This window comes from Aedes albopictus, chromosome 3 (assembly GCF_035046485.1).
Source record: "Aedes albopictus strain Foshan chromosome 3, AalbF5, whole genome shotgun sequence".
In the NCBI taxonomy this organism is placed as follows: Eukaryota; Metazoa; Arthropoda; class Insecta; order Diptera; family Culicidae; genus Aedes; species Aedes albopictus.
This window is the reverse complement of record NC_085138.1, coordinates 328227548-328253669: the sequence shown is the minus strand read 5'-3', so window position 1 is coordinate 328253669 and position 26122 is coordinate 328227548. Positions and strand designations below refer to the sequence as shown.

Here is a 26122-nt window from a genome sequence, read left to right as displayed (position 1 = left end):
CAGGGTTAAATTTACTTCACCAAAAATTAGTAGTTTTTCGCCAAATTCAGATAAAACAACTTTTTTTCAACTGTGAGCGAATTTTCTCACTGATTCCATCATTTTTAGAGATAATATGTACATTTTGCAGAATTTTAGGGTTTTACCTAAAGTTGCCACATGACTTAAACTCTTGCACCACAATTCGAACTTTTGCCCCACTATGTGTAAAATATGATTTCCAAATCTTTTTTGCAAAAAGTTATACTTGCTAAAGCATCTTCAAGATATACCTAGTTACGCCCCAAAATAAAATATCGAATTCGATTTCATTACAATTCCATTCCATGCGTTGGAAGGACCATCGCATATTACAATTTGTTGATCAAAAACCAACATTCTGTCATAACTTTTCGAAATATTGATCAATTTTCATAATTTTTGGAATGAAAGACTCTTTTTCAAAAAAGTTTCGAACAACCTTGACACCCGAAAGATATAATTTGAATCAAGCTCAAAAACTTCAAAAGAAACTCTTGCCCCACTCGAACTTTTGCCCCACTTTACTCTAAAGTGTTTTTGCAGACTCCATTTTCGGTAGCTCCATCAACCACGGTCAAATAGGAAATTTCGGAAATAACACATAACGCTCATTGCCTCAAACTTCACATATACACATATATTTGTATCTCTCTTGTTGCTTCTTTTATAATTTCTCCATTGCAGAGTTCGTTCGAACTAGAAAGCTTTCCATTGGGGGCAATATTTCAACACACTCCTGTTTTCCCTTCCACCCATACACTTAGCGGGTCGCAGTCGAAAATGCAATTCTAACGTTTCTAATAGTTCTCACACGTATAACCTGTTCCAAGTTCACCTGTTCTAATCCCTTCAAACTACGTTACTGGGTGCACTAAAATCGGTCGGTAGCGAATGGGCCGCTGGCTTTGCCAACCTCCAACCGGACCATCACTGTGATATTGTTTCCGTTTCCGTTCGTATTCCGTATTTAATATAAACTACACGCTAAATATAGTGCTATTTCACATCTTTCTCTGTCTTAGAAACTAGCAATAGAAAAGAAGGTTTGTGATTCCGGTTCAACACTCTAAACATAGGTTCATCTCTTTATTGTGTTTTGTATTTTCGTTTTCTACTTGCGTTTCACTCCTTTGATTTTGCTCACGTTTAAATATATAGGTATAATTCTACAACTCTCTGGGTAGGATGTATGATCTTAATCTGTCAATAAAAACAAATCAACGATCAAACGTACATATCGAGATGTCTTTAGTAGAAGAGCTGTTAAAATTAGTATTACTAGAACATCCACGATTCGGAACACCTTAGACCATGTTTTTCAATTAATTGCATTTGGGAACAGCAGAATTACGTTGGTTCATCCCGAAAGGGTTATGCAGAATACACAGAGTACACACTCAGTTGAGCTCGGCTAATTTTCATTCTTTTGCCGAGATCCGCACAGCCGAGCGCTCGGCAATCGCAATTTAACTAATATCAGCAAAAAGTCAAGTTTATTCATAGCAGCACCCATGGCTGCAGCTATCATTAAACATTAAACGTCAAGCGTTTAACCGAGACTTCAGCAAAATTTGCTGAATAAAATAATAAATAATAATAATGATCTTTAACCGAGATCCGCACAGCACTTAAAACTGTGTACAAAAGCATGATATAATGGAAATTTCTAAACAATTCACAACAATAACAATTTGTTATGATATCCGCAGTTTATGAAAAGATTCTATTGCTCTAGAACCTTTACCGAGACTCATGTTCTAGTGCTACTTATTTTCTTGTCTGTCTACTAAAAACACCACCATAGGTACTAAAAGCACGCAAATTGCGTTCAGTGTAGGAAACGGGAGTTATGAAGGCGACACTTGCTGCAAAAGGACAAATTAAATTTCTCCTCTGTATTAATTCTGTATTGTGTTTTGCTTTCCGATACATTCGTGCTCGCTCGCTCTCTCTCTATCTCTCTTTCTCCTAACTAATTTCTAAGGCTTTGCTTCTGTGCACTAATCATACAATAGTTTAATGTTTATGTCAGTGTAAAAAGTAGCTAACGAATAGTATAATGATAATAAGTGGGACGTTGGGGGGAGTTTTTCTTCAGGACGCTCTGAATGTTTGTTTGTTTTCCGTTCATTATGTACGTCTAAATCTTAGTTTAATCACAACGATGTATTGTTACCAGTCAGTGATTTATAGATAAAATTCTGCACCCCGAGCAGATGCATCTCGGCCACGCTGATAATGACCAGCAGCGTAACGAAGCCGGCGTACTGGATCATCCGCAGGTACTCCCATAGTTTATCACAGAAGATGCTCAGCAGCAGGAAGTGAAGCAGCGCGTGAACGTTGAAAATTCGCCACAGCCAGCAGATGAAGAAGAATCCCGTCGATCGGAACACAGACTCCTGGTGGAGGAACTGGGTCGGAGTGACGTCCTCTCGCTCCAGCATGTCCTGGTAGATTGCTATGTAACGGTTCCAGCCGGTAGAACTCAGCAGCAGAATCCCGCTGTAGCAGAGCACTTTTCGAGCCACTTTCTTCGTTGTTACTTTCACCTTGTAGATGACCCCGGATTCGGAGCTCTTCGACTCGGACACTGGGATAATGGACTGCAGCTGAGTGTAGCCCCGCCGCGGAGGATTATTCTTCAGGAAAATGAAAACACCAATCATGAGCGCGATGCATCCCAACCCATCACAGATTCCGTCGATGTAGTATCCCGCCGAACCAATGTCCGACCGCTCTCCTCGGATATTTTTCTTAGCTCGAGCAACGTGTCCATCCAAATCGTCCAGGAACGTCCGGAACTGGAACAGAACCACACCAATCCTGCGGTATCCGAGCGAATCCGACGCAATCATCCGTCCCGATGCAATCGCCACGAACACGTGGAAAAATGAAATCATGTTTGGCGTGATCAGATCCCCCTTGGAGAATCCCGCCAGATTGTCAGCAATGGTGGCCATCGGCGCAAACAGGTAATGATTGGTGTGGTCCAGCATCATCGCCTTCACCGTTACGTCGCACAACGGATTCAAATCGCACGATACCCACGCCACATCTTCGTATCGGGCGGCCACTTGCGGTTGCCTGTAAGGCATCGAGGACGTTGCAAACGGCGACGTAACTGGCAACGTAGGCTTCAGCACGGTAGTTCCATTGATCAGCCGAATCTCATTGTCTCGAATCGGGTAGTCCTGAATGCGAATGTACAGATTGACGTCCATCCAGATGAAGAATATTATCATCAGGAACAGCAGTGTCAGCAAAAGTTTGCTGATTTGCGAACTGGGACCCACCATGGTTGTTGCACTATTCTCTCTCTCTCTCTCTTTCTCTCAAAACTCAAATTTCTTTCAACAAACTTTATTCACTTCCGTTGCGGAAAGAAGGCCTTTACGGTTACGTACTGGTACTGGGATGGTTGGTTAGGTACTTGGAACTTCCGATTTCTGGGCGCTCAGTGATGTAAGCTCTAAGCTACTGCGGCCACAGTCTGAAACGGAATAAAGAGAGAGAAAGGAACCACCATCAGTATATACTAGCTTGTAGTGTAGCAAACGCGGTCCGCGACAGCAGGTCTTCCCTCCGCACGGTTTGTGTGTTCTTACTCCTTTCCATGCCCATATGTGCGTTGCGAACAGGAGGTGCGGGTATGCATTGGGGATGAAATGTGATTAGTTCTTCATAATTTCTATTTGACAATATGTTAGTTGGGTAAATACATTTTACCTGTTTACTTGATTTTTTGTTGTCTAGTTGTCTAGTTTATTACGAACCAAGAAAATTTTTCGAAGACAGTATCCTTTTAAGTGGTGCAAAGCGCGTGGTATACGATGCTAGGAGCAAATCGATAGTTCATCACAGCACTAGTACCACAGTCTGTGCTAGTACCACGTAGAGAGCGAAATTCAAACTAAAGTTTTTGTGTTTACAAAATGCCTTTTTCATTTCAGAAAATATGTGATCCAGAACGTAAGATATGCTATGCTTATAAGTTGGTCTATAGACCAAACCGGTAGCTCATACTAGCGCTACTTAGAGAGGGAAAAAAGTTTTCATCGATTCCTCAAGTAGTTCTTCCTCGAGGGTTCGGGAATCGATCAAAACGATCAATTCTGACTATACATGTCAATGGTGGCTCCTCCGTGATTGATCTGAGCTGGTACCAATAGGACGCAATCAGTGAAGTACTAGATTGAAAGTAGTGAGCTGGATTTTTGTATGGTGAGTTGATCAGTTCTCCATTTCTGCAATGAAATGGTGCAAACAGCGTGGGTTATATGGTTTCTTGCCTAATTTGATGCTGTTTGAGCAAAACTTTGGGTAACTGTGTTGTTGAAATTGCAAGAAATAAATAATACAACATCACAGTTACCCAAACTTTTGCTCAAATAGCATCAAATTAGTCAAGAAATCATATAACCCAAGCTGTTTCGACCATTTCATTACAGAAATGGAGAACTGATCATCTCACCATACAAAAATCCAGCTCACTACTTTCAATCTAGTACTTCACTGATTGCTTCCTATTGCAATGAGATCCAACTGAATAAGGGGCTGGGACATTCCAATTATTCTCAAAGTGCAATTTTAGCAGCTCATGCGTTTTTTGAATAAAATAACAGTTCTTCTTCCTTTCTTCTTTATGGCTCGACGTCCTCACTGGGATTTGACCTGCCTCGCTTCAACTTAGTATTCTTTGAACACTTCCACAGTTATTAATTGGAGGACTTTCTTTGCCTGCCATTGCAAGAATTTGTATATTGTGAGGCAAGTACAATGATACACTATGCCCAGGGGGTCGAGAAAGTTCTCCCGACCGGAACGGGAATCGAACACGCCGTCTTCGGATTGGCGATCCATAGCCTTAACCACTAGGCTAACTGGAAACCCCACTTCCTCAAGGGTTCTGAGATCTCATAAAAATGCCTTCTAGGACTTCTTCTGGAGTATCTACTGGAGTCTGAAGGAAGAAACTCTTGATGATGATAGATGATTTCTGAAGGAATATCGTAAACAAATTTTGATTTAAAAAACTCTATTACGAATACCAGAAGAAATCCCAAAAAGAAATCGTTGAAGAATTTCAAAAGGATCTTTTGTAGGAGTCGCAGAACGAATTTCTGGAGGGATCATTGGTTCTTTGTGGGTTCTGTTCAGGAATTGCTTCTGATACTCCTTCAGATACTCATAATGGAATTCTTTAAAAAGGTCTTTCTAAGACTTCTCAAAATATGCTTTCTGGGATTTTCAAGACTGTCTTGTATCTACTATTCATCCTCAGTATGTTCTCTGATATTTTAAAGAGAAAGTTTCTTCTGGGATCTCTTGAAGATTCTTCTGAAATTTCTTCAGAAGCGCTTTCTGAGATTTTACGAGAGGTTACTTTTGGAATCTTAGAAGGATCTTCAGGAAAAGCAAACAAAGAATTTACTGGAGGAGTCCCTGTAGAAACTATAGAAGAAAACCCAGTAGAAAGTCTAAGAGGATCTCCTTGAGAATTATATTCCTCCAGAGAAAAAAGTCTTTCTGAAGGAATCCCAGCCGAAATATACGGAGGAATTGCGCAAGGTTCTCCTTGAGCGATACCAATAATAACTCATTGAGAAATATCAGCTGGAGTCTAACTACCTTGGAGTTCAGAACTTCAGGTCTACACTCGTAACAGTAGCTATATCAGGCCAAACATGTCTAAAGGTCCTATCTGCAGAAGAGAGGCTCTCTTTGGTTTCCCTCTCTTTCGTCAATATCTCAGCTGTTTATTTGTATTATGATTGTCTCCTTGCATTGATCGATGGTCAAAACAATCGTCTTTTGATTTGTACTGCAAAAATAGTTGGAAAGTGTTCAGTTGGAATTATTGAAAGAGAAAGTGAACAAAGAGAGCCTCTCAAATGCAGATAGGACCTATTGAAATGTTTGGCCTGATATCTCTGTTATACTGAGTAACGTTGCATAATCAACCGCTGTTACTTGACTAATCTGAAGTATCTGGTATATAATAATGCCTTTGGGACATTCAGCGTCGTTCAAACTGTCCTATAATGAAGTCCTTCAAATCTAGACGAATGACTTTATGTGTTTTCACCACAAATAATAGCATTACTATTGCTTTTTTTGCACCGTATTTGACCCCCTGCAGAAATTTTTCGTCACACCACAATATGTTCCCACCAGTTTCAGCATACATTGATTCGTTTCGCTGCTAGAAATTTTAAGCGTCGGTTACAGTTTTTGTGTGGTCCATGTTTGTTTACTTGCTATTTTCTTTAGTGTTAGACGTGCGAACAAATATTTTAGACGATTGAACATTTGCGCGGTAATCTATAAAGCAAAGTAAGATGCAATAATCTGCTGGGATCTGTGAAGCTCTTGATATATCAAATGTCATTTAGAGACCCTCTAGGGATATTCAGTCCAACTACCTTAAAGTGCAGAACTTCAGGTCTACACTCGTAACAGCAGCCATATCTGATATTCTGAGTAACGTTGCATCATCAATCGCGGTTACTGGACCAACCTGAAGTCTACTAAGTACATATTATTAAAAACCTTTTGGACATTTAGGATCATCCAAACGGTCCTGAAGTTAAGCTCTTGACAGTAACAGTAGTTGTTCTCATAATGAACTGAAACATAACACACCCAACTGTAATCTGTAATCCACCCGGCATTTCATGAGTCATTCCAAGATACTTTTGAGATATTCCAGATCAACCAAACTACTCCGGAGACCATAGCTTCAGGTCTACACATAGTCAACTGTATTTACCAAAGTAGTTCGAAAAATTATAAGCGTTGTTTTACATATTTTTTTGGGATATCATGGATCTTCGTTACTCTTATGGAGCTAAGTTGATAGAAACAACCACTGATGATTTCGTTTTGGAGAGCATCATTACACATCCAAATAGGATCCATAAACCCCTTTATTCTCATGTGTCACTTAATGATATTGTGATATTTTGGGTCATCTAATCTTTCATAGAGTACACAACTTCTACATTGAATAATGATACATAACGAATCATATTTACTAAAGCTTTTTAAAGACTAGCAGGCATTGTTCTGTACCTTTGAAATATTTAAGGTTGTACAAACTTTTATGAGACTCATTTTTAAAAATCTGCATTCGTTGTAGTTATTGTTTGTTTGTGCTATGAAAAGTTACGTTACCTAGTCTAACCCACTCAGATCCGTGAAATTCTGTGAGATATTTCAGCTTTACTAAACTTTCCTACAACTAAGAACTTCCAGTTAACATTTGTATCAAAATTCTTTCCCGCGACATAGACTAACCCTACATAATCAATAATGTTCACTGAATAGTTGATGGTCACAAGAAATTCTTAGAAACATTAGGCCCAGGTGCAGAACGATCTGGCAAATGTGGGACGCGGCCGAGGATAAGGACCAGTGCTGCAATTTTTCGACAGGTCTTTATGATAGCGATATTTTGCTTTTTTCATTTTCTCCGTTTTGTTTTTCCTGTCAATGTTGCTTTCCGATCAGCAACACGGGAGCGAAATGAAATAAGTACTCACATTCGCACGCAGCGTGCTGAAAGCGAGAGCTGACAGGGCTAAATTTCCATTCAATTTTCTGTATTTGAGTATTTTCACCCGTGTTAGCATATAGGGCACTCACTCTCACAAGCTACCGCTTGAGACGAATGGTAGTGTGTGGATGATTGGGAATTGACCTTGTTGGGTTGCTCACGAATGGAGCTCTCGGACTCTGTCAGTTCTCACATCGAGGAACTGAAAACGACCACCGCAGTCATTCATTTTCGGCTGAAAAACAAACACTGACACTGATATTTTGCAGGACTGATAAGGACTGCAGCCACGAACAGAGTGTTGTGGTGAAGAATTGATGATTGAGATTCATTATAGATGGTATTAACGCTAAATAAATGAATTAGATACGTAATGATTGTTGGTAATGTTGTGCAACTCAAAACAGCAAAAAAGATCTTATGTAATATATTGCAGGACGGTGCGTGCGATGCTGATTGTATCGAAGCTATATCATAGTCTCTCATTATATTCTGTGAGCACCAGTAAGTATATATTAGAGTGGGTCAACGTTGTATGGAGAAACTTTAAATTTGATCGTATCAACCCGGAACAAAGCTTTTTCAATCTATATTAGCGTCAAAAACAACTGTGCAAAATTTGGGAACGATTGAATGCGTCCCCGTATTCCGCTTTGCGATTGAAATTTGTATGGAAGTTAGTATGGGAAAACGTACTTTTTTGCATTTTACTCATAAGTTGAATTCTTTTGTCTATTACCATGTAACTAATGACGTTAAAGTATAGCCTAGGATATGCCGAAAAACTTTGCCGAAGACCGCAAAGTGATCTGACGCTTGTGAAAAAAGTTATTCGCCTGGTAACTTAGGCCAAAAATTGAGATTTTATTATTGATTCCTTTACATGTTAAATGTTAAGCACCACCGGGCAAACCTTATAACTTTTTTCGCAAGTGTCAGATCACTTTGCGGTTTTCGGAAAAGTTTTTCGGCATAACCTAGGCTATACTTTACCGTCATTGGTTAGATTGTTTTAGACGAAAAATTTCAATTTAAGAGAAAAATGCAAAAAATCCCGTTTTCCCATACTAAATTCCATACAAATTTCAATCGCAATGCGGAATACGGGGAAGCAATCAATCGCTCCCAAATTTTGCACAGTTGTTTTGGACGCTAAAAGGAGTCGAAAAAGCTTTGTTCCAAAAAATCGACTTTGTTGACCCAGTCTAGTATATATAATAGACTAGCTGTCCCGGCATACTTTGTCTTGCCAGGCTGTGGTGGATTGACAATTGTTGGGCTCATAACAGCACAGCCCTCTAGATTGGTTTTATTCCGATCATGTTCAATTTCTACCCAGCTCATAGAAAACTAGCAACTTCACTATTTTCATACTTTTCTTGATAATTTTGGTAACTTTTTCTACATATAAACACAGCCACCATGAATACGAATCGATCTGTGCAAGAGTCATCCCGATCGGTTCAGCCGTTCTTGAGTTTTGTTGCCTCAAAGGGACTTCAAACTCATTTTTATATATATATATTATGCAACTTAACTTTATATAGCCAAAACATAAACTTCAATGCTAGATTTTAAACATCATAATAGTCTGGATGACCCCAGCACATTTCGAAGCTTTGTATAATGAAAGAAGTTGTTGTTACACCCGTAGGCTTTAGGATCTAAACTCAAAAACAGTTTGGATGACCTAGGTCCTATGATATTTCGACTGATCTGATACTGTCTATTGAACTTTCACAAAACTTACTGGACATGATAAATTACAAATCGTAGCTTTTTATAATGAAGGAAGTTAGCGTTGTCTCCGTAGACTTTAAGATCTGAACTTTAGAACAGTTTGGATGACTTAGGATATCCCGACTGATATAATACGGGCAGTCACCCATACTGTCTATTGAACATTCAGAAGACTTACTGGACATGATAGATTACAAATCGTAGCTTTGTATAGTGAAAAAAGTTATCGTCACACCTGTAGATTTCCGGATCTAATCTTCAGAATAGTTTGGATGACCTAGGATATCCCGACTGATTTGATACTGTGTAATGAACTTTCACAAAACTTAGTGGGCATGATAGATAACAAATTGTAGCTTTGTATGATGAAATAAGTTACCGCTACACTTGTAGGCTTTAGGATCTAAACTCAAGAACAGTTTGGATGACAAAGGATATCCTTTTGATACTGTCTATTGAACGTTCAGAAGACTTACTGGACATGATAGATAACAAATCGTAGCTTTGTATAATGAAAGAAATTACCGTCACACCCGTAGATTTCAGGATCTGGACTTCAGAATAGTTTGGATGACCTAGGATAACCCAACTGATCTGATTCTGTCTATTGAACTTTCACAAAACTTACAGGACATGATAGATTACAAATTGTAGCTTTGTATAACGAAAGAAGTTACCGTTACACTCGTAGGCTTTAGGATCTTACCTCAGGAACAGTTTGGATGACCTACACTCCCGATCAAAATTTTGTGGTCACCCCCTAAAAAACATGTCATTTTTTGAAGCCCATATCTCCGTCAATTTGCGTCCGATTTCAAAACCCTAGGTCTCATTCAAAAGATAATAAGTCAAAGTAACTTTAAACATGCTTTAGGTGAAACTTTTTCAAAAATATTTGTATGTAAACTTAAGCTAAAGTTGGCAAATTTTCTAAAAAGTGAATATAAACTTACGGCAGTGTCGCTGGAAATTGGGTCGACCAAATTTTAAGATAAGACCGGTAATACAACCTATTTTCTATTAGCTTTCGATTGCTTTTTACCTAACTAACGAAAAGTACCAAAATGTCAATTCCTGTGAAAATGTCACCGCCTTCCGCAAACTTCAGGAACCTTGTTCGGTTTATGTTGCTGAGCTGGCAGCAATCAACTTCGCTTTGGGGATGATTTCCAACATGCCCGTAGACCATTTCTTCATCTTCTCGGATAGCCTTAGTTCGATTGAGGCACTCCGGTCGATAAAACCTGTTAAACATCCATCATACTTTCTTACAAAAATAAGGGAGCAGATAGGTGCACTGGTCGAAAGATCCTACAAGATTACCTTTGTATGGGTCCCCTCACTTTGCTCAATTTATGGCAATGAGAAGGCGGACTCTCTCGCAAAGTTGGGCGCACAGGAAGGTGAGATCTATGATAGAAGAATTTCACATGATGATTTTTTTCCATTTTGTTCGCCAGAGTTCTCTTCAAAGTTGGCAAAATGATTGGCGAGATGGCCAGCTGGGACGGTGGTTACATTCCATTATACCTAATGTTTCTTTGCGAGTGTGGTGGTATGGTCTGGATGTAAGTCGCAATTTCATTCGCGTGATGTCAAGACTTATGTCCAACCATTACTCGCTAGACGCGCATTTACACAGGATTAACCTCGCGTTGAGCAATGTTTGTACTAAGTGCGGTTCCGGTTATGATGACATCGACCACGTAGTTTGGCAATGCCCGGATAATGACGCTTCCAGAGCGCTACTATTGGATACCCTTGAGGCCCGAGGTAGACAACCCTTGTGAGAGATGTGTTGGGGACCCGCGATGTCACATACATGGGATGTATTTTCGACTTTCTTCGCTCTGCTGGTATAAAAGTTTAATTCGCTTGTGTAATTCTCCATTTTTCTTTTTGTTTCTCTGTTTTGTCCTCTTTGTGTTACCAAACTGCTCCTGGCCATCCGGAAGTCCCACAATACGTTGGTACCAACACCACAAGGCACCGAATACGCTAGCAAGATGCGATTCACCCCCGGATGAGCAGCAGTGAAACCTTTGGCCCAATCCTTCCCTGTCCATCCCTCAAAATGTGACCTTTTAACCTCGAGCTGCCACGAGTACCCTGGCTTCCACCCATTACTAACAGATATCATTAAAAAGTTATTACTCTGTATAATGTATACTATTAAGTACAAAGAAAGATCCTCGGCTCCGTAAAGCGTTATACGCGATAGAGCCCCAAATAAATGAACTAGATAAAAAAAAGATATCAACAAATCACTTTTCCATGTTTTACGATAGTGACCCCAAACTTTTGGTCGATGACATCAAGAGTTAATTTACTAAATAACTATTTCATGTTTCATGTAAATAGGGATTCCCATAGAACATGGCATAATTATGCTGCACACGGTAGAGTACTCGTTAACCTTCACATACCCGACCCCCAACATCTCATTTTGAAAATGCTGACATTTCGTCAATTTTTATCTATTTTTTTTAAGTCGCCCTCAATCGATCATAAATTGGTGCAAGTTTATTACACCCAAGTGGCCATGCAATATCCGGAACCATTCCGGAGGTACTCCGCATTGTACTGGGGTCAGGAAGGGTGCCAAAATGGCTAAAAATGATTATTTCGTGTGTTATTGTGTTTGAACCATTGATTTTCAGCGGAATTTTTATTGCGAACAGTAAAACACAACTGCGATAATCGGATTTGAATAAGTTGACACATCCGGATCATCGTGACAGGTTCCGCGGGGGCCTCATTGGGGACACTTCTGGTTTTCATCCAAAACATGTCGTGCGACATATCAAACTTCATGATTTCGAATGACTGAGTCAGAAACGATACCCTGAAGTCTGTATCAACTAATATGGCCATCCCGGAACATCTAGCATAGGTTCCACGGGGGTGACATCGGGGACATTTCTGGTTTGCAACCAAAACCTACCGTGCGACGTATCAACCTTCATGATTTCAAGAGAATGGGGCAGAAAAAATTGACTGAAGTATGTAGCAACTGATATGGCCGCTCCGGAACACCTGAAACAGGTTCCGCGGGGGCCTCTCAAACACAATAACACACGAAATAATCACTTTTCGCCATTTGGCAAAACATAACCCCTCCCCCACCCTCTGACCCCAGTACAATCCGGAATATCTCCGGAATGGTTCCGGATATTACATGACCACTTGAGTGTGATAAACTTGCACCAATTTATGATCGATTAAAGGCGACTTCAAAAAATCAAATGAAAATTGACAAAATGCCAGCATTTTCAAAATGAGTTGTCGAGGGTCGGGTATGTGAAGGTTAAAAGAGATCGACATCATTAGACAAAACAAGGTTTCAAAATTTTCATATGCCTTCTGATCAGTAGAAAAAACTATTATTTTACGAACCAATACTCCTGTGGCTTCAGCTCAAAATAGCTAGCTTCGTAGAAACGCATTTAAACAGTAAATCGAACGCCATAAAAAGCAAGCAGAGTAAAAACATTCCACTCTTTCGTCCTCAACCCGTCTATTTGTGCGCCCCAAACAAAGCATACCCACCCACCTTTCCCAGGGCCCTAGGGAATTGCCAAAGAAAAACAAGCTCGGCGCAAACTAAAAATTAATAATTCATTCTGGAATGCCCACGGACATCAAATCGGTCACACATTACACCCCCTCTTCGGCCGAAGGGGCGAACTACGATAGGAGTGAGACATATCCGTTTGTTGGTCAGGTCCTTGGCTTGGTGGGCGCCGTTTTTGTTAAGGTTCGTCAATGCATGGGATTCCGGTCCACCACTGCACTGCACGGGGGCGAAGGATATTCCGCCAAGCTAAACGCCTACCGCCAGCACCCACTCTGATTCCGATCTACACGATGAATATTTCATGGGGTTTTTAACACACCGACCGACTAGCTGACTGCCGTTGTAAAGAACCGGGGTCCCTGTTTTGCATTTATGCTTTTATAGCGCACCGTCCGGCGATGTCCTTTCTGTTTTATCCTTGAGCCAAGGGAATGCAAGGACTGAGTTGTTTGAGAACACAAATACCGGGACTGATTTGTTCGGGTGACGTCAGCGAAAAGCTTTTACTGGTGTCAACATTAGTGACTCGTAATTCACGTGCCCCCATGTAACACTGGGGCTGGGCTCTTCAATTCCGTGCCAAAGTGCAAAATGCCGATGTCAACTTTTAAAAAAATATAGTTCTTAAAAATTAATGGTAGCTTACGATAGTATTTTATCCATCATTACATTACAACAACTAGTATGCATTGCTCAAGTGAGTGATTCTCCATTATTCATTTCCTATCTAACACTTTATTTACCGAAACTGTCTCTACTTTCACAAGTAAGTCAACTCTTAGCCTGTAACGATAATTAAAAAAAAAACTTGCAGCAATGATTACGTCATAACTTCTTTTATTACGTTGGGATAATATGCGCGACTCGCAAAGCTTTGAGATTTGTTGCAGTAGATAATTAGGTATAAGTATCAACAAAGACGTCGTCCTGATAATGAATACTGTTACCCTCATCTGCGTCACGGCGACGAGAAAACCAAGTATGTGGGTGGAGTTATGGTCCACAACAAATTACTGAGCACAGTGTTGAACAATTTCGTCACCCGAACTGATCAATGAGGAATAACCAGAAAAACCATTTCCCGAGCACGTGATGACTACTCAACCGTCATCAGATTCTATTTTTACCTCCTTTATGCCACCCGAGAGCAATTACCCAATCCGTCAACACTGGAGTAGATTGGGCATGCTGGGTACACTTAATAAATTATTGTACAGTGATATCCAATTTTTGTCAAAATTTGGGGGACTAACAAAGCTTTAAAAGAACATTTCAAGGTTGTCCCTATCGTATAAACGTCTTTCATTGAAATCAAGGTTTCGCAAACTGACTTCATTTCCCCAAAATACTTCAGATCTACCCTATGATAACTGACAAAATGATCTGTTTTTCTGTGAATACTTTTGAAGATTTCTACAAAAAAAGTATATAAATTTATGTCTGTCTTGTCTTGAGCTTGAGCTTGATTGATCGCCCGAGGATGCTACTCCAGCATCGCCAGACCAGCTACACTCACACAGGGAATCAATGAGGTTTCTGCCGGGGACTAGCACGCATCTTCAGTGTGATGGTGTTGGTGATCTTCAATTTCTAGGCGACAATGGCGCCTGCATCGTCAGGTTGCAGGTCAATGTGGGGAAGGGGAACACGTATGTGGCAACCCTAATCCCACCTAATGCATCTGACAGGAGCCAACATCTATCGTGTATCCACAATGGAATCCTTTGTGGATACACAAATGTTTACATACAAGATGTTGGATTCTTAAACATGGCGGCCTCGCACCCTGGTGAAGGGGAAGGAAACGATGATTGTAATCGTTTGTATCCACAGCAGACTGAATATACACTAAGGTCTTTTTTTTACACGGGCAGTTTTTCTGGTTTAACTCGGTCAATTTTGAGCCAATTCACAGGAAAATTTGTACACAGGTAGACACGGTTAGTACTACCTGTATACGGAAAATCAGATAGGTAGGTTCAAAATTGACCGAGTTAAAGCAGAAAAACTACCCGTGTAAAAAAAGACCTTAGTGTACCTTGGTCCACACATTGGTGTGTGGATGCCAGGCCTAAGACCGTTCCCAATGCTGTTTTATTTTGTATGGCGAGTTTTAACATTTTTAAAACTCGCCATACAAAATAAAACAGCATTGCGAACGGCCTAAGGTAATAGCTCAGTGTATTGATTGCATAACTCGTAGGCGTTATATGATATATTTACACTGTGCTAGGAACGTTGGAAGGAAGGGAAACGGCTTTTTCAACCCGTTTTTGCTCTAGCAATGGCTATGAACATGTGAATATACATGAGCTGTATATGTAAAGAGGAGAGAGAAAGTACATAGAAAGATACAAAGTAGGAGGAGAGGGACGGGCCGGGGATTGAACCCAGGATTTTCTGCATAGGTCAGTAGGTCGGCTCTAGAGGCACGTTCTCCACCAAGCCCGTATAAATAAATTTGTTTCTGTCTTGGTTGCCAAAGCTGGAACCCCACTGTACATGGTTCATGTGTTGATGGATTTATTGAAGGCAGTCCTTTCGGGGAACGATTCGAGACTGAGTCCGCGAGCGACACACCTTTCTACCCCTATACTTTCTACATAACGACAGGCCAGGATGATGACGTGATGACGAGTTGAATAAAAAAAATAGTGTTATAGGTATGGAAACATTACGTGACGGGTGCGCAACAGACTGCAGTAGCAGCAGCAACGGTGTGCTGATGTTCTGAATGGGTCCATACATTCGTGTATACCAACGATGAAAAGAACATGACAGCAATAGAATTAGATTTGAGCGTGGTGAATAGTAGATTTCATATTTTCAATCACATATGGGAAAAGAATGGTATTTTTTGTTAGAAGGAAAAGGTTGTGGCCTAAAAATAGCTGTACGTGCGAAGGTTATAACTTGAATATTTCAGTAGAAACTCAATCAAGCGCGTAACTGATTTAAATAAGAGCGTCTCTGTACAGGTACAAGCCGTGCACTCCGCGTTCGGAACCACACCAGTGGTAACTTTGAAAAGTTGTGTTTGCTGTAGTTTCATCAGGAATCTAACCTGGAAATCAGTTCATGACTTGACGTAAATTAAATCCACCTCTTACCGTTGCTGACATGCAGACTGGAGACCTATTTTAGCTCGGCTGCAAGCGCTGAGCAAAGACAGACTTTACAAACAAAGATAAGTCGTAAATACCTGCTACTATTCCTTTAAGTCGCTTAATAGCCCGTATTCTGTTATCGGTTTCTAATTCCAGATACAGGGGATAGACAAAATGATCGGGACAGGCAAAATTTTCACTTTCCAAAAAATGTTCAACTATCTGTAACTTTTCGAAAAGTGCATACAATATTCTCAAATTTTTACTGTAATTTCTTCAACTAGTTGTGTATCAGTGGACAAAATTTGGAAAAGATCGGACAATTCTTCACGAAGTTATAAAGATTTTTGAAAAAGATAAAATTATCCGATAGCCAACTTTGAGCTGTTATATCTCCGGATTCAATGAACCGATTGCAATGAAATTTTGACCATTCATGACTTATATAATGAATTCTGGAAAACATTTAACTTAACTTGAAATTTTTAACAAGCGAAAAAGTTATAGTGATTATATTTTTTTTCACGATTTTTTAGTAAATTGGTCTATTTTTAATATGCCTCCCATTACTTTTTCAATTTATTGGCGGCTATGTTGTTACTTTCCTTCAAAACGCATTTATATATAAGTCAATTAGAGGGAAACTAAATGAACTATAATTTGCATCTTGAATTTTGAAACGATGTTGATATTTTGGATAATTTGGTGTTTTTTTAGAAAAATAATCTAATCGTTATAACTTTCTTCCGTGTTAAGAATATTAAGTTAAGTCAATGGTGCTACATGGCTCATTATATAAGTCATAAATGGACAAAATTTCATTGCATTCGGTTCATTGAATCCGGAGATATAACAGCTCAAAGTTGGCTATCGGATAATTTTACCTTTTTTCAAAAATATTTATAACTTCGTGAAGAATTGTCGGATCTTTTCCAAATTTTGTCCACTGATACACAACTAGTTGAGGAACTTACAGTAAAAATTTGAAAATATTTGATGCACTTTTCGAAAAGTTACAGCTAGTTGAACATTTTTTGAAAAGTGAAAATTTTGCCTGTCCCGATCATTTTGTCTATCCCCTGTATGTACATTAAAACGTCATTTCGGTAAATCCAGATAACTTATCTACAAGATAGTAAATATCTGTCTGCAAATAATTGATGGATTAAACGTCTGCAACCGCTTTGAAAATGTGCCATCACACAACATTGAATCATAACATGATTCGTAATCGACAATCATTCGTCACGATACATGTGTTATCTTACTAAAAAAAAAACGCCTATTCATTTCATAATAAGAAATTCGGGATTTGCCATTATTATGGTGTGTGGTCATTCGGTCATTTGGCTAAAGGTCATCAAGCCGTTTTTGTCACACAAGTTGTTACCAACTTCAACAGAGATTTTTTATTATGAAAATTAAATGTGCTTACGAATAAAGCTGTTACTGAGATGTTAAGTAGGCCACACAGAAAGATATTTTCATATTTTCATCAAAGACTGTTCTTTCGAGTTACACTGTTTTGTCAGTTTATTGGTGTTTCGACAATAGGCTGTTCTTTTAAGTTACACAATACACAGTTACGGGTGGTATCGGAAATTTTCTTATTGTATTCTTTTAAGTTGCACGGCTACAGAGTTTTTAGGAGTTTTTTTCTTTCTTTTAATAATAGGCTGCTCTTTCTAAAACTGTTATCCAATCGCTTCAACATCAATTCGCTCTAAGGGCCATGTGACCTAATTTCCTCTGTTCTAATGACCTAACATCGTTTCCTACGGGGCCATTCATTAATTATGTAATTTTACCTTGTAAGTATTTTTTGTTTGAAACAAAAAACTGTGTTTTTATGATGCTTAAGATTTTTCGATCTCAATTTTGTCTAATTTTGAGACGTTGAATTAAAAGTACCGAATTTCACAATTTATAGTATTTACTTATAATTGAAATGCACATAATTTATTTCTTCCGAACTTGAGCCTTCCAGGAAGCTTGTGGTTAAGTTAAGCAAGTTAAATCAATAAGGAATCTGTACAACCGTGCTAGAAGAGTAAGAGGTGTGCTCCTAAATTAAGCAGATATTTGCGGCAAGCTAACAATTTCGATAACATGCTACAAATTCGATGTGGACACGAATGAATCTGGAAATTAAAAACCATTTAGAAATTCCTACACAGCATTTCATCAGTATTTATTTCTTACAAAATCTCTTCCATATTTTTTCTTGATATTCCTTCTTGAATTTCTCCCGGAGATTCTTCCAAATTTGCACAGTCATTTATACAACTATGTATTCTTTCCTGGAATCCTTCTTGTGACACTTTAAGGATTCCTGAACTCCGACCGATTTCTTCTGTGATTTTTTCAGAAGAATTCTACAGAATTCCTTTACAGAATTTATTCCAGAACATTTACTGGTATTTCTCTCAGAGCCCTTCGCGGGAACTGAATGATTTTTCGTAATTCCTTCCGGAGTCCCTCTTGCAAATTCGCTGTGATTCTTCTCGGATTTGTCCAAGAGTTTGTACAGTAGTTATTCTTGGAATAACTCCTCCAACAATTTCATTTAAGTCATAAATGGTCAAAATTTCATTGCATTCGGTTAATTGAATCAGGAGATATAAGAGCTCAAAGTTGGGTATAAAATAATTATACCATTTTCTAGAAGCTTTATAACTACGTGCGGAATAGCCCGATCTTTTCCAAATTTGGACTATTGATACACAACTAATTGATTAACTTACAGTGAAAATTTGAGAATATTTGAAGCACTTTTCGAAAAGTTACTGCTAGTTAAAAAAATTGAAAAGTGAAAATTTTGCCTGTTCCGATCATTTTGTCTATCTATATCAGCAATACAGGATATTTCTCATGCAGTTCTCTCGTTATTTCATTCCAGACTTTTCCTCGTAGTTGTTTACAGGATTTCTGAGATCCCTGAGATTTTTTTTAGATTCTCTCGGGATTACTCCCAGATTCTTTCCTAGAATCCTTACCGGAAATTGGTACAAGATTCTGGATGTTTAACAAGTATTGTCTAACGAAGTTGTTACAAGGATTATTCCAGGAGTTTTTATTGGAATACCTCCTCGGAAAACCTACAAAATTCCTTGTTAAAACAATCCCTGATATTATTTCTCCGGGATGCAGGTCAGAAAACTCCGCAAGGACCTGTTGAAGAAATTTCGAAAGGAACTTCGGGAGAAATCTTGAGAAAATGAACTTTTTTGAAAAACAAAACCTGGGAGTTATCCCGTTTGGAAATACTTGGAAAACTCAAGGATGATCTCTGAAAACCGCTAAAAGGAATGTTATGAGGAAAACCTGACGAAGTCAACGTAGTTGTTTACATGATTTCTTGCAGTGATCCTGCTGAGATGTTTTATTTTGGTTTTCCCGGGATTACCGTATTACCCCGCTAATTCGATACCGACTGTTGTCGAATAACCGGGGTAAACTTTTAATTCGACAAACTGGTCACCCTACACAACCATACTTATTGAAATTTGACAACTCTATTTTTGTTTTGATTTCCAGATTTGTATTGAAACATAACTTCAACAGATATTGCGGTGGTGCGAATGAAAATCTTGTTCTTTCTACGATTGTTGCCATCCTCAGTACATTCCGTTTGGTCTCCAGCTGGTTTGGGTGTCGAATAGCACCAAATCAGAACTTTCGGAATTAGCGGCTGCAAGACGAGCTGCTGCGGGTGCGAGTATAAGCACAATATCAAACTGTTTTGCATTGTACAGTATACATCACTGTGACATTTGAACACTTTTTAATTCGACATATGTCGAATAAGCAGGGTACGAATTAAAAAGTCTCATATTAAAACGTGTCGAACCAGCGGGGAAAGACGGTACTCTAAAATTTCTTTCCAAAATCCCTACCGAAAATTATCACGAGATTCTGGGTGTTCCTTTTGACATTCAACGGCGATTAATTTTCGAAGTTGTTACAGAGTTTTTTTTTTCACGGAAGAGCTCTTGAGATATTCCTTGTTAAATATCTCCGAGAAATGTCAAAAGAAATACAGAAAAGAAATCTGAAGAGAAGAGGAACTACCGGAGCTATCGGAATCTGGAAGAAATCCCAGGAGGAAATATTTGAGAAATTCAAGGAGAAACACCAAAAGTCTCTTAGAGAAATGCCAGGAAAAACTACGAGTTAAATCTAAGAGATATGCCAGAAAACTCTCTGGAAGAAATCCTTGGAAACTTCTGCAGAAATCTTGCAAACATTCTGAGAAAAGCTGTTGGAAAGCCATGCAGGAAAATCATCAAGAGAAATTCCTGAAGGAGCTTTGGATAAATTTTGGAAGAATCCCCGAAAGAAATCCAGTGAGAAACTATGGAAGCATATCAGGAATACCGCCAGAAGAAATCTCGCGAGGTTCTCCTGCAGAAATTATGAAAGAAACTCTGGTAGACATTCTAGAAACAAATCTTATAAATCCCGAAAGGAATACCATAAATATCTCAGAAGGAAATCTGGGAGCAAGTTAGTGTAATATCTCTGGATGGGACTTGAAAGAAAATCCTGAAGAAATCCAGAAAAAAAAACTACGTCATATTTTCCAAGGAAAAATAATTTCGATAAATTCAAAGAAGAACTCACGAGAAGCATTTTGTTAGAAACTACGAAAGAATTTGGATAAGATCCTCCGAGGAGGAAGCAAAGAAAAGATTATAGGAAAAAAAATTGGATATAATTGCAAAATGTCCTCAGAGAAATTGAGGTTTGATATAACAGTTTTTCTCCAGAGTTTACTCGGAACGGCTAATCGGCATTTGAAATGTTTAAAATTGAAATTCCAGTTGTTCGTGGGATTTTCATCGAAATCTATACTACAGTCGGGTCTCCTATAAAACGCTGCCACCCACTTTACGCCCACTGAAATTTCCCAACTGTCTTCCATCCGATCTAGTTGATTTTTTGCCTGCAGTAAGACTATATTACAGGCTAGGCACGTTATTGGTTGAAAGACAACGTGGGATACAGTGAGCGTGAAGTGGGTGGCAGCGTCTTATAGGAGACCCGACTGTATGTATTTTTATTCAACTTGTATATAACCCATACGCCCTAATCGATTGACGCTCAGATTTTTCGTAAAATAAATTTACTTGACATTCATGGGCCTGCCACATGGTACATGGTAAATGCTAAAATTATCTTTTGAGTTAATTGTACTATTTTTTTTTTGTTCCTAAGTTTAATGTACATTTATAGTGCTCTGGAATAAAAGAGCACCATGGGATCTGAGCCATCTCATTTTTAATGGCCGGATGATTCAGGACATTTCGGGCAAAAATCAACGGTCAAATAAGTGAATCGTTCCCTAACAGGAACATCCAAATGTTAACGTCTCGTACTGAAATCTGAATCAGGGTGCCCCCTTAGGATTAGAAATTCCTAGATAAAACTCGAGCTATGTAAGCAACTATTGCTGCTAACTAAAGGCAACCTGCCAAAAAAATACAATTACAGGATTGACTAATGGACCTAGAACAATAATGAAACCTCGTCATCCTGGGTTCGGAAATTGTTATCCACTAGAGGGTGACAGGGCAAAACGTATGTTCTGTGTAGTATATGTCTACTTGTGATGTCCTTGTTTATTACGCATTTGTAGTGATCCACTACAATACGTTCTATTTCAATATGCATTTGTACCCAACTAACAATGATAGCTGAATAACAGCTTGTTCAGCCAAAGTTTTTAAAATCAAGCTGAAGAGAAGATTATTCATCTGTTGAACAGCAACAATGTTTGTTGGGTAGTGCTTCATTATATTTTTTCGTAATCAACTTCCAAAATTTTTGCTTGTTATAATGATTTCTTTCCAGGATATTCCAAGAACCTGATTCTTCTAAAGCAATAGGACAGCTCGGTGAAGTACTAGATTTGTAGTAATGAGCTGAATTTTAGTATGGTGAGAAGGTCAATTCTCCGTTTCTGCAGTGAAATGGCGCAAAAAGCGTGGGTATTATGATTCCTTGCCTAATTTAATGCTGTTTGAGCAAAACTTTGGGCAACAGTGTTGTTGTTTTCTCCATTTCTTGCAATATAAACAACATAGTTATTCAAAGTTTTGCTCAATCAGCATCAAATTAGGCAAGAAAACATAATACCCACGCTTTTTGCACCATTTCATTACAGAAATAGAGAACTGACCTTCTCACCATACTAAAATTCAGCTCATGACTACAAATCTAGTACTACACCGAACGTGCCCCATTTATAAATATTTATGAAAAATAGCTTGCAACGAATGAAGTTCAATAATTTACGAAACAAACACATTGAATGGGTTCTATAATTGGTGTTTGAGGCTATTTTGATAATATATGCTTCGTTTGATGTTCCCGGAGTATCCTAGGCTAGTACATAGCCAGTATAACGAAACGTATAACTTTTCGTAACAGAAATCTTAATTACTTCCTTATGTATGAAATATTTGCGTGCCTGCCACACGATATACGAATGCAAAAGTGGTCGATCTACTATTCGAATATGTAGGTCTATTTTATAGCCATGATAGAACATATGATTTAGAAACACATGGAATTTTCCGATGGAATTCCTAATAGAGAATGGAATGACCAACACGACGAAAATCATAAATTATCGAATTTATCATGACTCATGTATTGGACCAATAACCGAACGATAAGATAATGTCGCCGGTGTCAGTTTTTGTGCTTGTCATTTGGTTCCTTATACGTATAAGTAATAACGTCTACCTGTGCTGCACACTGCGCCCAGTCATAGATTAATAGGAACATATACCTAGTAGAAAATCGACACTCACCTGTGGTACCTGTGTGCTCTTGCCGGAACCGGTTTCACCGACCAGTACCAACGTTTGGTAGTTCTCCAGACAGTAGAGGATCTGATCGCGGTACTGCCGAATCGGAAGACGTTCGCGCTGTGCGGCAAGGTTCAGCGAATGGTGGGCGTTGAAGACGAACGAGGTTACGTGATCATCGGACGGGGCTGCGTCACGTTCTGACGAGAAGGAATCGTCATCTGAAGTGGGGAAGGAAAGGGAGAGAAATATTAGGATGGCTTGCAGATTTTACGAAGGACGACGACTTAACATACAACTGAGGGTTGTGTTACTCCATTTTTTTTTGCAAATTGCTAGATAACTAAAGACAAGAAATTTCCTAATAATAACAACGACGCGACTGTCAGTAATGCGAAGCGATTTACGGCACGCTTATAACTGAGCCCGCGACAGACAGAGTAAATTCAATTAGTGTCCGGTGCTTAGGGGAAGTTATGTGCAACTCGCGACGCTGCTGACGCTATTCATTACTCAGAGCGCGCCTCGGAGGTGTTAAAACGTACCGGGTGGTATGATTCGATCATCGACCAGCCGAATGAATTAGTGATAAGTGTTCGGGCATGAATCGTAGCAGAACCAGACTCGGACGTGATAAGAACAGTGGCGTGGTACGGTTTTCTGGAACACCAAAAGAAATGGTGGGTAAGATACGGACTACGCCACTGGTTGTAGACAAACAGACGGAATAGATGGAAGAAGCATAGTAGATACACAGTGATGGTCAAACCATTAAGCTGCAATATACAACACACTGTATATACTGGAATAATTCTTTTAGTATAGCATAACCGACCGTACACATCCTGGACTGGAGTGGTCTTTTCATTGAAAGCTTTCTTTCATAACCTTAAGAAGTTAAATTTTACGCTGATACAACGATTATATTGTTTCGTCCGCCACTGTAAACACACTTAACAGCACCAAACCATTAGAAATAGCGCACCAGGTGGGACAAATTTCCTCAAATCAAATTAACTTAATTGATGTGATAATTGGAGCAACGACGTATCGATCGATGACCGCATTATCAGGAAAAAAAAACAAAGCTCTCAATGCCAAACGGAACCGTTCGTTATATCTGTTCCGAGTTGCTTCATCGCCATCGACGACGGTGGTCGTTGGTATCAAACTAGAACAAAACCGGCCGTTTCTGCAGTCTACAAGAATTCTCTAGCGACCCGGTATGGTCAAGGTTAAATAAATTAAAATATCAATTCATACCGGCAACCGTCGGAACGTGCGAATGAATCGAATACCGCTCGTATGCTCGGATCGCATCGGATCGATTCGTGACTTGTACGTTCAATGGGTTCCTACTGTACCCTATCGGAAAGTGAAATCACTGCACGCACGAACTGACGATGATGATGCCGTCAATTGTCCATAAGGAGGAAATAGATGGAAGCAGGAAAACAATTGCAAGGTACGTCAACCTCTGCTGGGCGAGCCGAGGCGCAGAGCAACTAGCAAAAAATGAATTCAACCGGCAAGCTTTCATCGCCATCATCGCCGTCACAAAGTGGACTGTGATAGCGTGATATGAATGTGAACGCCCAAACTGAAATCCCAACGCTATAGCTATCTACGTAATGATAAAGGCATATGGGCGGAATGGATATAACTCTATGGTCGAGCAAGCTGCTAGAGAGAACTTGAACATTAGTATGGTACACGCTTGTATGGAAAAAATAAATCCTCGCTCCAGTCGACTTTTTAGATCCCATTTAGGTCCCATATGAACTGTGCAAAATTTCAGCGCAATCGGTGAAACTATAATTTAGCGCAAGCGGTTCAAAGTTTTCATAGGATTTACTATGGGAAAAGTTACACTTTCAGATAAAAAATCACAGAGGTCGTCCCTTGTCTCTTTAATTCAAATCGATCAATGTTTCTTGTAGAAAAATTGATTATGAAACTTTCCTTCGAAGACCGCAAAACAATTGGATGCTTGTGGAAAAAGTTATTGATTTATTACCGATTAGTGATCCAACGAACGGCTGTTTATTTTGTTTTATCAGCAGCACTGCTGCTGCCGTTGTTGCATGGGGTGGCGGGAGGCATCACCACCCCCAGAAACAGCAGCAGCCAAGGCAGCAGCTACAGTGCTGCTAATAAAACAAAACAAAAAGCCGTTCATTTGAACACTAATCGGTAATAAATCAATAACTTTTTCCACAAGCATCCAATTGTTTTGCGGTCTTCGAAGGAAAGTTTCATAATTAATTTTTCTACAAGAAACATTGATCGATTTGAATTAAGGAGACAAGGGACGACCTCTGGGATTTTTTATCTGAAAGTGTAACTTTTCCCATAGTAAATCCTATGAAAACTTTGAACCGCTTGCGCTAAATTATAGTTTCACCGATTGCGCTGAAATTTTGCACAGTTCATATGGGACCTAAATGGGATCTAAAAAGTCGACTGGAGCGAGGATTTGATATTTGTCCCATACTATTGAACATTAGTGTGCAGCTTGTTGCTTTATACTGTTTTTTAAAAAAATCAAAAAATTTTTTTTTTAGAAATCTTGAATGGAATTATAGGCATAGAAAGAATAAGGCAAACGATACGAATATTTGGTTCTGACAATTTTTGAACCGCAAGCTACACCCTAGTTAACATACACCTTTATCGTAGTGCACAAAATCTTGTGTACACATAGCCCAATAGTGCCAATTCAATGCGCGGTATCGCGTCAGTGATAATGGCCTAAAGCTATATAGAGCTATATCATTTGTACACAAAGACTGCCCCAGCAGATAGCAAACTTGGAGATAACCATAGGTAACGCCGTCGGTCGTCTCGTGCGACCAGCTGGTTTGTCTGCCGTACCGTGGCGGGCTAGGTGAGTTGGCGTTTATGTGTGGATCTATTTTGTTTGGATAGAGTACATATGTCTTGTCAAATCTGAAATCGTACGACCCCGATGATAATGGATGGATTTGAAAACTTAGGTGGTCAAAATTTAGGAACTTCCCTATTTGCCGGGGATTTTGATTAAGGGGTTTGGTTTGGGGCCGTTCATAAACCACGTAGACTTTTTGGGGGGAGGGGGGGTCTGACTAAAGTCTACGCAAATTTCAAAATTTTTGTATGGACAAAAGTCTACGAGGGGAGAGGGGGGTCTGAGATGACCAAATTTTGGTCTACGTGGTTTATGAACAGCCCCTTTATACTTAAGTAACCAGGAGAAGATTCCGAAGTTGATTCCCTTTTCATGGCATGTAAAAGTAAAAATAGCTACCAAAAGCTGAACATTGCA

At 39.3% G+C, this 26122-nt stretch overlaps 2 protein-coding genes across 5 annotated transcripts in view; both read right to left on the bottom strand.

Annotated features, from left to right (window-relative positions):
- The window catches only part of LOC109427038 (probable ATP-dependent RNA helicase DHX35), a 51187-nt gene that overhangs the window by 6311 nt on the left and 18754 nt on the right, over positions 1-26122 (bottom strand). For all 4 annotated transcript variants that reach the window (XM_062842883.1, XM_019702583.4, XM_019702584.4 and 1 more), the window contains exon 3: positions 22822-23039. In XM_062842883.1, the coding sequence (XP_062698867.1) occupies positions 22822-23039 (218 nt within the window). The remainder of the gene's footprint in view (positions 1-22821; positions 23040-26122) is intronic.
- LOC109623351 (ceramide phosphoethanolamine synthase) lies at positions 638-22963 on the bottom strand. Its single transcript, XM_020077894.3, has 2 exons — positions 22822-22963; positions 638-3514 (listed from the first exon to the last, which is right to left on the bottom strand). The coding sequence occupies exon 2, from the start codon at positions 3318-3320 to the stop codon at positions 2178-2180; it is 1143 nt and encodes a 380-aa protein (XP_019933453.2). The 5' UTR covers positions 3321-3514; positions 22822-22963; the 3' UTR covers positions 638-2177.